The sequence below is a fragment of the Seriola dumerili genome, unplaced genomic scaffold, assembly GCF_002260705.1.
Source record: "Seriola dumerili isolate Sdu_G_001 unplaced genomic scaffold, Sdu_1.0 BDQW01000092.1, whole genome shotgun sequence".
Classification (NCBI taxonomy): Eukaryota; Metazoa; Chordata; class Actinopteri; order Carangiformes; family Carangidae; genus Seriola; species Seriola dumerili.
The window spans coordinates 1,905-18,020 of NW_019174347.1; the positions used below are offsets into that span (position 1 = coordinate 1,905).

The window sequence follows — 16,116 nt, forward strand, 5'->3', positions numbered from 1 at the left end:
ATAATACGGCATAAAAACGTCAAAAGACGTCATAGTACACCATAGTACAGTAAGGTATAAAAATGTCATAAAAACGTCATAGCATAATAAAGCATAAAAACATCACACTATACTAAGACATAAAAACGTCAAAAGATGTCATAGTATAGTAAGGCATAAAAATGTCATAAAAACGTTATAGTATAGTAAGGTATAAAAACGGCATAGTATAATAAGGCATCAAATGTCATAAAAACATAGCATGAATAAGGCATAAAATGTCTAAAAAGGTCATAGTATAGTAAGACATATGTGCATGTCTTTGGAATGCAGGAGAATATACAATCTAAACAAAGAAAGGGCACCATGCCTGGGATTCAAACCAACAACCTTCTAACTGAGAGGCAGCAGCTCTAACCATCATACCATTGTTCCACCTCATCACAAAGTAATAGACTTATGATATATTGTGCCTACATCAATAGTAACATTACCATATATGTCATCTATAAGAGGACATATCAGTATGACACATCCTCTGGATATATCACGATAAGTTTATAACATATACAGAATACTCATAGTAAAACTTTGGTAAATCAACATGCTTATTAAAATTCAATGTTTGTATATGATTTTCAAAATAATTTCTCATTAAATTTCACCATACATGTCTATATTTTCTATTTACAAATATACTAAACATATACTGACAGGCTGGGATGGATATATATTTATGTAACATATATCTATAGTATAAACCTATAATATAAACAGACATATTAAAATACATGTAACTAGTAGCTTGAAGTAAAGACAAAATTTAGCAGTGCTTTCTCTTGTATTACTCATCTTGTATTATCTCAATCTTTTAACTACGTTTTCAGCTGCTTGTCCAAGCAGAACAATGTAATTAACTCTTCTAAACATGAAAAACTTTTCCCCAAACTTTCTTCCAAAGCCACACAACAGCGCCATGTGATGCAGTGGTCTCTGGAGAACAGCAAGAATATTCTGGAAAGTTTGGAGGGGCAATCAGAAGAGTCCTCAGGGAGTTTTCTCTGGATAGTTTCAGTGCTGAGGAGCTGACAAAATCATGTTGCGAGTAAACATTCAAACAAACAGTAAAAAACAAAGTAAAAAAAATTCTGCTGCCACAAAAATCAGCATGGCTCTTTCATCTGTGGCTTTGGCAAAATCATTCATGTTCACATATATTGACTAGAATACCACTCAGCCTGCAGCAAATGATTATTTTCAATGAATAGTTTTGACTGTAAAATTTCAGAAAATAGTTAAAAAGCCTATCACAACTTCCCAGAGCTGAAAGTGACATATTGTTTACAGCTCGTTTCTGTCCAACTAACAGTCAAAAACCCACAAATGAGTTTAATCATAAAAGTCAAAGAAAGAAGCAAATTCTCACATTTGAGGAGATAAACTAGCAAATGTTCAATACTTTTGCTTTGAAAATGACTCAAAAATAGTAGCTGATTAATGTTGATCGACTAATTGAGACTACTACAGAGATACAAATATAGATCCAACTCAATTTAAGTACAGTATTATATATATCTATATAATATCTTTGTTCAAAGCTCAGAAAAGAGAAATAACATTGATGCATGCCACATTTATAAAGGATAATGAGCTCTTAATATGGAAGGACATGATATGGGAGGAAGGAAATCTGGTGCCCTACTTCCTCTTTCAGCCACAAGAGGGCAGTGTGAGATCAGGCATGAGAAGCACAATCAATGAGACATCAGTGTCTGTAGATTTATGATTTACTTTATGGTAGAGGAACAAATCCCTGCAGTAATAGGGCCTGTTGTCACTGTGTTATAGGTCCATTAAGACATCTGCACCCTCTGCCACAGCTTAAACAAATCTATATTATATTTACATCGACCCATGGAAAGTTTAAGTACACAGCTGCACAAACACACTGACATACCCATGAGCATGTAACAACACAATGTAAGCACACATAATTATGTCTGGATCGACACTGTGTCATTACATATTTGTATGGACACATAATGTCATGTGCTTGTAGTAATTTTCCACAGGCTGATGCTCTGGACAACAGTGGCACACAGTGTTACCCAGGGATACCATGCTATGCTAATATGCTAATTAACCATGTTTACGCCTCAGTGTGAAAGGGACCCATTACTGATCTTTTTGCTCACATGTGGCACTAACAAGATATAATATGGGTATTTTCTTGGGCTGCTTCTAATGATTATTAGCTCCAACAGTAAGGTCATGTTTTCACCCATGTTTGTTAAATTGTCAGTAGGATTACACAAAAAGCACTGAACCGATTTGCACTGAACTTGGTGGAGGGGCGGATCATTGGCCTGGGAAGAGCCCATTAAATTTAGGGGGCTCATCCGGATCATTTACTATGAATTTGAATTTTTTCTCTGAAGTGTGGTGTATGTTGTTTGTAACTGGACTTCGGGAAGTTCTGTGCTTTCTGAGTGCCCTTCTAGCTTTCACTATCGACTAATCCGCAAACCTTTTCCTTGATACATTAATTTATTGTTTCTTAAATCAAATATTTAAAAACAGCAGCATGTGCCCGTTATAATATAGCTGATGTCTTCAAAATGTTTTGTTATATCAGACCAACGGTCTGAAACTCAAACATATTAAACATATTAACCTTACAATCATGTATGATGAAAAGAAACATCAAATTCTCCCATTTGAGAAGCTGCAACCAGCAAATGTTTGGTATTTTTGCTTGAAATATGACTCATGATAAATTGGAAGACATTTGTTCAAAGCATAATAATACAATAGTAGGAATCTGATGAAGCATTTAATGCCAGCCTTTGATACATTTAGTTTTCACTTTGGTGGAAAGTAACTAATTACATGTACTTAAGTGAGGTAGTTGTATTTAACTTGAGTGTTTCTATTTAATATTACTTTGTATTTCTACTATATTTCAGAGGTAAATACTTCACTACATTGAACTGAAAGTTATGGTTATTACCAAGTTTTCAGATTAAGATTTTACAAACAAAACCTGATCAGTTCATAAAATATGATGCATTGTTAAAGATTAAACTACCTCTTCTCCTCCTCAACCAGCAGCGACATGTAAATGCCACTTACTTATATTAATGCGTTCAATTCTTAATGTACAATTACACGCTAAAAGGAGTCATTCTGAGTATTTCTACTTTTGATATGTTAAAACTTCTATTGCAGGACTTGTACTTGTACTGGAGTAATTTTCATTTTGAGAAAACGTTTTTATGCCAAGAGTTAAATGAGAACATGGTTAAGTTAGTATTACATAAAGTAGTGAAATTAGTGTTACTAGTGAATTTAAGTTGTATTGATTATTGTATATTTGAACTTTGAACAGAGCCAGACCAGCTGTTTCCCAGCTGTTTACCAAGTTGTGAGTCTCCTGAGCACAGCTTCATATTTAGCTTTCAGGCACTAGAGTCATATTGATCTTCTCCTCCAACTCTCGGCAATAAAGCAAATAAATATCTCCCTAAATGTCAAATGATGATGTCCTTTCAGTAAAAGACCACCATTGTTGGTCAGTACAGTAATACAATACTGATTCATTGCACCTTGTGTTTGCGTCATGGTTTGTCTGTGTGGGCTGCACGGACACACTGATTTTTATATGTGTGGTTTGTTTTAAGCCGCTGTGGCGTGATCACATTAATCAGATATGGGTCACTTTTAAAAGTAGGTATAAACAGGAGGTGAAAAATATCTGGGGAAAAAAAAACCTCAACTAATGATCAAAGGCCTTTTATGTAACCAGGTGTGAAATCAACAGGTAAACACCATCTACATGTTCTTCACGCTCTAAAAAATCTACAAGGACTAAAGAAAATACTCCTGGATGGTTTGTCCTCACCTGCACCAGCACCTTCACTCAGCTAGTCAGGCAGGACATGTGACACTTTTCACAGAGGTCACAGGGGAAGGTCAAGGGCTGCAGGCACTTATACTGGGGGGGTGGGGGGGTGTCGGGGGGGTGAACCCTTCACATCCTCATTAGCTGCTGCTGCTTTGAGCCAGCTCTTGGCAATCGGGACAGGTGTAAATCATCTCATGTGCATTTTGGCTCATCCAGACTGCCGTCCCATTGGCGTCAGACTCTTGGGCCTTAAGAGAGCGATGCACCTTGGCACAGTAGCTGCTGCTCTCACGTGGGGGTTGGCATGAAGGAAGCAAAAAAAAAGCAAAAAAAAAAGAAATAAAAAAAAGACAAACACAAAAACTGTGACGTGAGGGAGGGGATGCTGGACTCAAGGCAGGTTGAGGAAAATAAGGACGGATTGATTTCATGAATGAGGATGACGATAAATAGGGGGAGATTAAACTGGTCAACTCACCAAGCTAGGTATATCATAGACACTATGAATATGAGGAGCACAAAGGCTCCGGCTGCTACACCATACACCCACATCTTCAGCTTCCCATCTGTGGAGGAGGAGGCTTGTCAGTTTGTCTGTCTGTTTTCAACATGGCACCAGCAGCCATTAGAAAGTGAAACAATTCATCCTGTGAAAGCTTCACAAAACATCAACACATTGCTGCAATTGCTACTTTTTCTATCACGGTTACACTTTATAATAATACAGCCCACTTAAGCCCACCCCATTTAAAGTGTAATTTCCTTGTATGAATCAATTACCAATGAAATATGGGTCAGATATATGTACAGAACATGGGGAACACAGCAGTAATATCTGGCCATAAAGGAGAAATACATTATACCAGGAGGTGTCTGATATTTGTTTTTTGTAAATAATTGTATCATTATTATTATTATTATTATTATCATTGTTGTACAGTAAATACTTTGGTTCTGGCTACTATAAAAGCTGACCAGAGTTCTCCTCTTTAACAATTACAGTTGTATGCAAAAGTTTAAATGAAGCAAATTGTGACATATTAAAAAGTTTGAGCACAGTGTCGATTGACAGTAAAACATTACACCATAATTATTTATCCCAGACTTCAGTTTTGTTTCCTAGACCCAGTATTTACAAAAATACATAAAGGACGAGGGATTTGTCCTTTCCTCTAAAAGGCCAAATTGTTACTTTTATTCCCCACAGTCTTGTTTTCTTCCACTGTACGATCATCAGTATCTTATTGGCACCTGATTTATACAATGAAATGACACTGTAAATCACGGGCTGTGACATAAGCCTTTGTTTTCTTTCTTTCTTTCTCAAAAAGCAAAAACACATTTTAAATCTTACTGTAATTTACTCTACAATAACAGAGAGTGTGCTGCAAAAAAAAAGAAAAGAAAAGAAAAGAAAAAGCAAACATTTGGAAGATAAACGATACAAGGGTTGGTGTATGTGTTGGTGTTTGCTCCTGACAGACGTTAACTCAATCTGTTCTGCACTCTTGCATCCTAAATGTTTATTTTTCTGTCATGCACCATCAGTCATGACGCTCTGTGCAGACGCAGCTCTCAGATGTTAATGTACCAGCAGCTCAGAGGCGGCGGCGACGTCCATACATGCCTCTGAGAAGCCCTGCATTTGAGAGAACACTTCTGATGCATTGTCAGTCAGTTGTATTGCATGCACAGTTGTGAGTATGAATGTGTTAAACCTAATGTTAATTAAACCCCATCAACACTAAATCTGCCCGACGTGAACTGAAAGTAAAGCATGTTCTGCTGTTGACATGTGAAAACCTCTCAGCTTTATGTCTTAACTTCACTTCAAGGATTACATGCTGCTCTGCAGGTTGAGAAAATTCTACTAACTCTCTGGGCTTACTAAAACCTTTTCACTTTAGATAAACTTCAAAAGACATAGTGGGCACTCGAATAATATGGAGGCTGTTTCTCTTATCCACAAGTGCAAGTGGAAATATATTAAGTACAAATTCCTGTCTTAAAACTTTCAAATAAACATGAAGTTGCAGCTTTGGAAAGGATGTGTGATGTTTTACTGACCTTTGCACTTTTACCTTGATAGTAATTTCATTTTTGTTATCAATAAAGACCTATTTACAGTCATCACTGGCTGCTTGTGTTTTATTTCTACTTTTTGTTGTAATATAAACCAGCCATGTCTGTATTACATGTGGTGGTTTTTATAAGTACGACTTGACAAGTGGAAACTAGGAGCTTCTGCAGAGAACATTAAGGCGGGGTTAGTTCCCTAAAACATGACAGTTTAATAGATTAAAGGTTTTCACTTGACAGCAACAAAACACTTCTTCAACAATTCTTTACAACTGGATGTGTGGGATCCATTTTTTAATATTTTTAATTCATGTGAAAAGAAGCTAGATTTTGGTAATCCAGTGGGATGTGGTCTGACCTGGTCCGTAGGGCTGCAGGTACCAGGTCCGTCCGCTGCGTCCGGGCTGGATGGTGCTGGGCTGGGTGGGGTTAATGGCACGACTGGTCTTCACATCGCCCTTCTTGTCCCCCGCCGTGGGGATCTCCAGGACTGGGATGGGGGCGCACTGGTCCAGCTGCCCAGTGGGCGACAGCACCTCTGTGAAGCCGTCCTCGCACATGCAAATACCAGCCTGCAGGGGGCAGCGCACAATCATGATTGGTTTGAGCTGCAGCTACAAGTACAGTACAAGAAAGTGATGAGCAGTGTCGGAGTGGAAGTGAAATAATCTGGGGGGGGAGGGGTGTTTGGAAGAGGCTCTGGTATGGTAGGGTGACCGGCCCGTTACTGTTTGGTCACATGTTCAACCCCCTGTATGTCCACAGCAGCAGTGTGTACTGTTGACACGTCTCTGTCTCATTCACTCAATCTAGATAAAAGCCTCAGCTTCCACAAAAACCAGAAGCATTTCAGAGCATGTTTGTGACCTGTTGGCCTCATTCCCGTATATTGTATTTTCTACTAATACGTGTTTCCAGTTCAGCTGGAAAACTACACAGCATTAACCTGTACTACTTTTTTTTCTCCATCCTTTATCATTCACGATAGCTTGGCTGACCATGAATGCTCTTTTAACGTCTTGGACACGAAGTTACACAAGGGCTGCTCCCAAACTTCACCCTGCTGAAACTAATGCAGACGTGGTGATTCAACTCGCTGTGGAGGATGTAGTTCATGATGCTGCTGAACTGCAGTGTACAGAGACGTGTTTCTGTTCTGTAGCCTACAGTCAATGATATAAATTGAGTGGATGAAAAATTAGGAACACCATTCGTTTTAGCTAGCTGAACCTAATAAACTGGCATCAGAGCATAGATTTCTCTCTCCGGTCAACCAGTGACCTCAGAGGTCACTTCTCATCAGATCATTGTGACCTGGTTATCCTGTGGTTATGAAGTCTGACAGCACCACCACACAACAGCTGATAACCAGCCTTTACTGCTAAATCTAATTTTGGTTTTTATTTAAATATACAAGCCACTAAAATGGATCAACTTTGAGATTTACCAGCTGCTGCATGTGCTGGACGAAAACGGATTCTCCTCATTCTCATGCAGCACAGCTGAGTGACACTATGGAGAAATAGGTTTTACATCTCCATGCTGCCATCATTTCATTCTGTGCTGTATTCAGATTCAATTCTGGCAGCAGTGTGTCACAGTGAGTACAGAGGCTGCCATTCATCCAGAGGACCTGTGCTTCCAGGTTTATGTCTTCTTATTGTTTTTTTTTTTTTAATACTGTTTATTGGGTTTTCATTGTATATTTTTGTCACCAAACCAAATTTTTCTTCACAGTATTTTGTTTTTGTTGCTTTTTATTTTGTTGTCGGTTAAATTGGTGATATGAGAACAAAGGGGAAGCTTACCTCGCTGCAGAAAGACTTTGGCATGAGACAGGGAGGGTCACAGGAGCTGTTGTCCACTGGAGGGTTCATGGCAGGACAACCTCCTGCGGGTAAAAAGACAATCAAAGTAAATAGGTTACATGTTTTTAAAAGGAAAACAATGAACATCAACGTCATCTGTGTGTCCTGGTGGATCCACTGCTCTCTGCTGCTGACATTTTCATATTTAAAAGTTACAACTTTTATTACACAACCTGTACGGTCATCCATATGAGCATTAAAAAAAACAAACTGTAGCTACACCTCGATACAGCTGATGTAGCCAGGTTTATTTCTGAAACTATTTCAGGTGAGTGGGCACGTGATCGTGTTTTATGCGGCGACCAACAGTTGTATGGGCTGCCATCGCCCACCACCTCACCTTCTTATAGAAATAAGTCCCTAGTTTTTCAGAACAGTGTGTTATATTTCTGACATATTTTGTGTAAATTTTACCTCCTACATGAAACTGCCACCAGAGCTTCAGACTTACTGCTGAGCTATAGAGTCGCACAGTCTCTCACTTTAAAGATAAATAAAGCAGCACTGTGTATTATCACTATGTCAGAACTGTAGGATGGTGTTTCCCAGATATTTTAGTGTGTGACACCTCATCACCAGTTATATGTTGTGACCAGTTCAGTGATTTTATTCTGTTTATCAGTTTTTTGTTAGAGCTGAAACTATTAGTCCATAAATAAATAGGTCGATTGGCAGAAAATGAAACCACAATTTTCAATGATCGATTAATCATTTAAATCATTAAAGAAAAGCCTTGAAAACGTGACTATTCATTCTATTCACTATTCATAGTCTTCTATAGTATTACTGAATATCTTATGTTCTGTTTTGATGCTCAGACAACACAAGCAATCTCAATACATCAACTTGGCCTTCGGGAAGTTGGGGTGATCATTTTTACTGTCATTGACCAAAGCAATAAATCATTTAAAAAAGGAAATAACAAGCAGAATAAACGATAATGAAAATAAAGGTGAAGTCATCCAGTTATTTACAAGAAAAAAACATTGCAGAAAAGTCTGTTTACACATTGGGTGGGTGACAGAAAGTCGGAGGAATTTGCCGACCTCTGATGCAGAAAAAAAATGTTTTATGGACTTAACAAGTAAGTCAGCCAAAAGCCAAGTCTTCCAGAAATCTGTAAACATGCTACTGTGTAATCCAAGCTCCACTGTAAGACTAATAGTTCCTTACCGGTGACATTGAGTCCATCTGAGCGCTGACACCACATAAAAGGGCGGGTGGAGTTCGGACGAGCGCTGCTGAACCATTTGTACTCGTAACATTCGCCCCCTGAAAGCAAAATAAAAAAACACTCAACAACCATAAAGACTGTAGAGTGGGAGTCTTCAGAGGAGACATTAATCAGACGAATGACGGATTAATAAAGCAGCTGCTAAGTTATGGTTGTATAATAGGCTGGTGTCATATAATGTCACTATCAGTGTGTCTTCACACAGAAGGGTCCAGTTCAATGTTTTAATCTTCAGTAAGAGCTTTTGCTTAATGACTTTCTATCAATGCTATTATGACTTTATCAATATCTCCATCAGTGCAGTAAATGACCGTATTTCCCTGCGGAGTCCTGTGTAACCAATCATCAGCCCTGCCCATTCGGTTAGCATAAATGAACAATTTAACCTTGAACAAAGGAAAGATCTATTCTCCACAGGCCTGGGTACAGTATCTCCAGTCGATGGCACAGCTCTATCTGCAGCTTTCACGGGACGATTTGTCTGCGGCTGAGGCGACTTCTCCCTTTATGTTCTTCACTTTTTCTCATTTCTTCCCTTTCTCTTGCCGTGGTGCAGCTGAGGTCGTTTTTCAGATGTGTTAAGTTATGATTGAATCACTCACTTCAGCTGGGACTCTCCTCCATCCTTTACAAGCAGAGTGGGCTTTTACTGCTATAGATATATTTATCAGAAGAAGAGCTGCTCTGGAAGAAGAAATAATGTCAGACGTTGTGTTAACCCAAAAAAAAGAAAAAACAAATAACAGGTTTTTGAAACGTGACTGAAAGTCTCTGTGAGGGTAAACAAGGGAAAAACTGATGTTCTAGCCTGTTATATAAAAAAATGCCATTATAACCATCTTGTGTAGCACTTTTATACCAAAAGGGTTTACTGTGTGCCTGTCACATACACTAACATGGCAATGGTGGTAGAGCAAGGCCGAGACATCAGGGAGGGTTCAGTGCTCAAAGACACTTGGACTGGATGAGTCAGGGATCAAATCAAATGACCCATTCTACCATTAGCAAGCTAGTTAGCTAGTTAGCTAACCGGCTGAGCTCCAAACACATTGAATCCATGGTTACGAGTGACTGTAAAAAGTCTCTGCCATTCATACCTTAGTGTACAGTTTTAGCTTTTAGCCACGTGAGCGTCGTGTGTTGACAATACTGTATTTTGATGGTTGGTTTTAAAGGAATTGATTTTGCATTCCAAAGAAATGATGATCACACTGCAGCATTTAAACCTGCAGCATTATCATGTTTTAGTTGTGTCTCTGGCCACCTGATGAATGAATGTTTCTCCAATATTCACTCTTCTTTTAGCTCTGCTTTGGTCTCAAAAAAATATTGATTAGTGCAGTTTTAAACTGCTGCCAGTTTCAGATGTGAAAACCTCAAAAACAGCACGAAGGGTGTTTCATCAAGGATTTACTTTTATGTCCCTGAAGCTGTTTGGAAACCATCTATGATTTTTGCATTTCTTCCAGCTGTGAGCAGCTCCTTTGTTGCTTTTTTTGGGTTGCATTGAAGTGAAATGGTGCAGACCAAAAATCTAGTAATTTTAGTGCGTGTTGTCATTTTTAATTGTTGCATTGTGAATGTAGTGTAGAAACAAAGCATGGTAAGAATTGGTATACAGTAAAGTGTGCAACTGGGACACAGCTGTGGTTTTGTTTTTCTCAAGCGAGCCTCACATCAAACCGCTCCCTCCCTCTCCATCCCCAGCCTCCCTTTCTCCGTCACCGCCCTCCCTCTTCCCCTGCCTCCACTCTCTCGTCCTCCTCCGCCTTCACTGGTCTTGGCTGGGCCACTCCTCCCCCTTGTGCCTTGAGTGATGCTGTGAAACCAGGTCAGGCTGGTGAACACTGCTCTGGGGCTGTGTGTAGTAGCCAGGCAGGGAGGAGAGGAAGAGTGGGAGGCGAGGGAGGAAGGAGGGGATGGGAGGGGGTGGCCGCTCCGCAGACTGAGCCTATGGCTACTGTAGATGTTGAGCTTTGGTGGTGGTGATTCACAACCCACACTGAACCTAATGGGTGATTAACACGCCTGGGGAGCTGCAGAGATCACAACAGTAAATGAGCATGTGGGTTTCCTCCGTTTGGAGACCTGACTTGAGAAATCCCATCTGGGAGAACGCCAATTGACCCAGTGTAAACAGGGAAAAACAAAGTGATTGTAGCAGTGTAGCGCTTTAGTTCCTCTGGATACCAAGGTGGCTCAGTGGTTTGTACTTTCACCTCGCAGCAAGAAAAATCTTCATTTGATTCCTGTCGCCAATCCCTTCTCTACAACCTCAACACGTTTTCTCTCTCTGTGGGTTTCTTCTGGTGCTCCAGTTTTCTCTGACAGTCTAAACGTGCAGGTTCAGATGGATAGAAGACTAAATAGCCTGCAGGTATGACCCTGAATCTAAGTGTCTTTTTGTGTTAGCCCTCTGATGCACTGACAAGCAGTCCATCGCGTTTCCCTGCCTTGCACCCAGTAATGTCCGACACTGACTCCAGCTCTCCGTGAGCATGCATATTAGGAGTACTTGTTATAAGGAAGGCTTTGTTTGGGTCTGTCGGCTGATTTGCATTCAATAAAACTTCACTCTTCAAAGGGAGTTTGCTTCGGGTAATTTTTTCAAAACTTCTGGCAGTGAGAGGATGAAGCTGTCACTCACCTGTGCAGGGCTGAGACTCCCACGCCTGGTCCGGACAGAGCTGCAGGTTTTCAGGCTCCTGGGCCAACACAGCTCGCGAGCGAACCTGAACCGAGCCAAAGTCCACGCCTGCCCCTTTGACGCAGATGCTCACACATGAGCTCCAGTCTGACCACTCCATCAGGTAACATTCACCTGCAGCAGAGAAGAGACGCATCACATGACAGGGACGGTTAACGTGAGGGTTTTGGGTGGGGAAGGATTTTACTGATTAAGTGTGGCTATGAAAACTTTTCAGCTGAATAAATACAGTTCTATATCACAGTGACATTACTCATTATACATGTCACAGAAGGGTAAAATAACTTTTTCTTTAAATTTAAAATCAATTAGTCAATCAACAGAAACTAGGCTCAAAAATATTTTGATAATTGAATAATTGTTTCATATTTTTAAAGCAAAAATAGTTACAAATTTCTACACCATTCATTTCTAAACATCCTGACTCCAGTTTCTCCTGTGTGAGGATTTACAGCTTTTCTCTGCTTTAAATAAAGTTTCAGACTTCACCTTGGACATTCACAAAATTTATTATTATCATTTTATTATTAATCAAAAAATAATTTGGCAAAATAATGGATAATGGAAATAATTGTTAGTTGCAGTTCTATTTAACAGCACTCCCAAGAAGTTAAGTTATTCTGTAAACAAACCATTTTAATTTACAAAACAATAAAAACTGATTTAATTCTGAGTGATAAAAAAAAATCCATTATAAATCAGTGAATAAATAAATAAAATGATGCAAATGTAGAACAAACTTTGCTAAGTGACAAAGATTTCACTTAATATCGCCAAAAAGGCAAAAATATGTAATTTTAAATAAATGAGAATTAACAATCGATTACTGTAACACATGTAAACATGAACTGCAGCAGCAGCAAAGGTCCAAGGGTCCGAGTCTGAAACCTGAACGTCCAACCACATCTCAGCTCTCTCACTGGTGCACGCTCACTATGGAAGTTTTGAAACACCTGACCAATGACCTGAAAAAAAAATTGCGAGGTCTGGCTTCGAGCCGTATCACAAATCTTTTAATTTCCTGTAAGTCAGTGTGCAGCCTCAGATCCTCAGGCTGGGTGGCCCTTCTGGCTCCGGAGTTCAAGACTAAAAGGTGACCAGGTTTTTGCCATCAGGGGCGCTGGCGGACGGGATCGGGATTATCTCAGTTCCCATCTACTAGATAAGATGTCTTTTATTTCTTTTTCAGTATTACTGTTCATTTTTAGCCTCCATCTCTTGTGCTACCCTCTTGTTTTCACTCATTTCCACTGCTTTTATTTGACTGTTAAATAAGTGTTTATACTATTCAGGGAAATATCTATGTTGCAGTGTGGGTGTCCTTGGTGGAAATCAGATATTCAAGTCTGATAGTATTAATGCAATGCTTTACCTATTTACCTATTTATCTGTGGATGAGAACAGCTGAATGTGGGTGAGATGTTACGCTAGGCAGCAGAGTTGCATACAGAATATGTATTTACTATTTACATATCACATCATATGATGCTTCAGATGCTTTGAAGAGTTTCAGGAGGAGGAAGGTGTAAGTTCGAGATGCAGGGTGGGTTGGTTTTGATCACAGCTGACAACTGCAGCTCATCAAACAGCAGGGGAAATAGAACACAGGTCAAGGGTGGCAGTGCATGAAAGTGTATGTGTGTGTGTGTGTGTGTGTGTGTGTGTGTGTGCATGCGTGCGTGCGTGCGTGTGTGTATGTATGTATGTGTGGATGCAACCTGCCAGAATTCCCAAGCTGTCCCCGGCCCTGCACAAACAGCCCTTGAATTTCCTCCCAAATCACACTACACTACCTCCCTGCACAGAAAACAGTCTGTGCTTTTGATTGCTGTTTGATACTTCAGTGCTCCTGCAGTTTGGCAAAAGGGGTTGGACTGACTTGTTATCTAGGGCAGCGTTTCTCAGTGTTTTCCATCTCAGGGACCAGCAGACATCTGATGAGTTTTTTTTTTTTCCCTCCAAAATGAGAAATCCGCCAGTGGAAACACATGCCACACACTCTTAAAATATAAAATGAATTGAAACGGTGGTACTTTGAAACAACGAGTTGTGGGTTGAAGAACATTCTCCTCTATATTTAAGAGACATTGAATGCTGAACGATCAACGATGAACTAAAATAGAAACAGAGCCATTTGGAAATGAACTTCACATTTGTATTTTGTCTTTTGGCACAAGTAAGGAACAATAATTCTCCCTTCAGGGACCGCTAACACTGAAAATAACACATTTATATTTAAGAGGCACTGTGTGAAAAGACACTGTTGTTGTCAACTGCATAGCACTGTAAATCGGGGGTTCAGTCTCCCATCATTTCCTATTGAAATGTTGCAGATATGCCCTATTTACCCAAAGGAAACACTCATGTTCACTTGTGTATGTGCAGCACGATATCAGGGGTGCATCATCACAATATGAGGAGCGATGTTGTGATTGTGGGAGGGAGGGGCAGCTAACCGACCTGGTGGACAGAGTCCAGCAGCTGTTGGGCAGAGCTCACCTGTCTGCTCTGCTCTGCTCTGCAAAGCTACATCAAAACCCAGCAGCTGACAAGCCTCCGTCACAAAACCTGACAACAACTCATCAGACCCAACCTTTGAAGTGATAATCCCATCTGTGAGATGTTTTTTTCCAGTAGGGGGTTGACATCCTTGGTGCTAAGATGATATTGTGCTGTTTTTGTGCTGCAGTGCTGAGACGCCACCTGTCAATCAAAGTGTGGTCCATGGGCTGCGTCTTCTGACTTACCTTTTTGTATTAATGAAGGCTTCAGCTGCAACAGTGATTACTGCTGTTATTGGTAAATACCCACTTCTACTTATTCCCAAGAAAATGCTGTTAGTGCCGCTGGAAAGGATCCATCCCTGTAAAGACCTGCGATACTCAATACCGCCTTTTAAAACAACACTATAAACGCTGTCATGAGTTATAACGTCACTACTTTCAAAGCTGCTTCATAATGCCTCCCACATGTTTAGGGTTCATTGTTGTATAGAGCCTGAAAATATTTAAAAACATTTTTCCCCATTTTTATTTAAGAGAAATTATTCTATTTGCTGAAAAATTTGAAGTTTTTTAAAATTAGTTTTGTTTATTTATGTCGACATAAACACTTCAGCTGTGACCTAAATGCCTACATATAAAAAATGCCTCTTTTTAAACCTGAATCCAAATTTTGACCTGGAGCACAGACAGTGTTCAGAGAGGTGGACAATTTTTCATTTGAATGCTTCCTGTCTCGTCTGCTCAGAGAAAGCTTCTGGTCTCCTGAAATGTCAAGCAGCATTTCTGTAATAAAAATACAAATTAAGAGGGAGAGGCGACAAAAGAACTCGTCGCTCAGCTTCAGATCGTTTATAGTTGAAATCTTTTGTTAAAAAACACTGAAGTTTGTTTTCTGCAAAGTGGAGAGAACAATCCTTTATGTGGGCTGCAGGCAATTTGAATAGGAGACGGCTTTCCTAAACTATTGTTATTTAAATAATGTCTGAATTTTTTGGGCGACATGAACAAATAAAAGCGTAACTGCAACAAACGCTGGCTAAATTATCTGAGAAACTAAAATAAAATGACCATTATGCTGCTCTGAGTTTCTCTTTATAAGAGAAATACTGTCTCCACTCACTTTTCACTTCTTCTAATTTGCCATTTTTTTGAGCGATGTTAAGCCACTGAAACTTCCTGTGGATATTTCACATTAAAAGCCTCCCAGGAAAGGAAAAGATCTTTGCAACGAACAAAAAAAACAAAACAAAAAAAAACTGGAATTCATCCGTGAGTGTAACTGTATTTCTGTTAAAGAGAACTACAGTGGTGAGTATGACATGGCAATATTGTTTGTGATGCTGCTATGGACACGTATGTTATCCTGACTTTATCAAGACAACATGTGAACATGTAAAAGCTGATTTACAAAATCAGGGAAAACAAGGAATAAAGGCCCAGTTATCTCTGCAGCAGGGGTAAATAAGGAATTTAAGTTCAGCTGAATCACCGCTGTGTTATATTAATTAATGACAGACAGCAGCTGAAAATGAGCTCATATGAAAACGTTATGGATTGTGACTTTAAAGCCAGGACGCTGCCCACAAAAGAGGCAGAGAGCCCAGTGGTCTCCTGAGTGTGAGGAGTGATGTTCTTGAAGGTGGAGTTGGCGTGTGAAGTCGACCGCCAAGGACGGAGGGAAATGAGGCCTGGCAGTCATCTGGAGGGAAAGTCTGATACGCTCCTGATTTTAAGATTCCTATTGTTTTATGTTGAGAAAGTAAAAGTTATATTAGACTCAAACTGCAAGAGTGTTTGTTTACTTTTGCAAACCAGACTGCAATAAACCTTAAAAGGGCTTA

At 39.6% G+C, this 16,116-nt stretch overlaps 1 protein-coding gene across 1 annotated transcript in view; it reads right to left on the bottom strand.

Moving 5' to 3' along the window:
• Positions 1–4,020: 4,020 nt before the first annotated feature.
• LOC111222411 (thrombospondin type-1 domain-containing protein 7A-like) overlaps positions 4,021–16,116 on the bottom strand; it is a 134,824-nt gene continuing 122,728 nt past the window's right edge. Inside the window, exons 27-32 of the mRNA XM_022746126.1 lie at positions 11,712–11,885; positions 9,004–9,102; positions 7,771–7,853; positions 6,321–6,534; positions 4,362–4,449; positions 4,021–4,165 (exon numbers count right to left, since the gene is read on the bottom strand). Of these exons, the coding sequence (XP_022601847.1) occupies positions 4,021–4,165; positions 4,362–4,449; positions 6,321–6,534; positions 7,771–7,853; positions 9,004–9,102; positions 11,712–11,885 (803 nt within the window). The remainder of the gene's footprint in view (positions 4,166–4,361; positions 4,450–6,320; positions 6,535–7,770; positions 7,854–9,003; positions 9,103–11,711; positions 11,886–16,116) is intronic.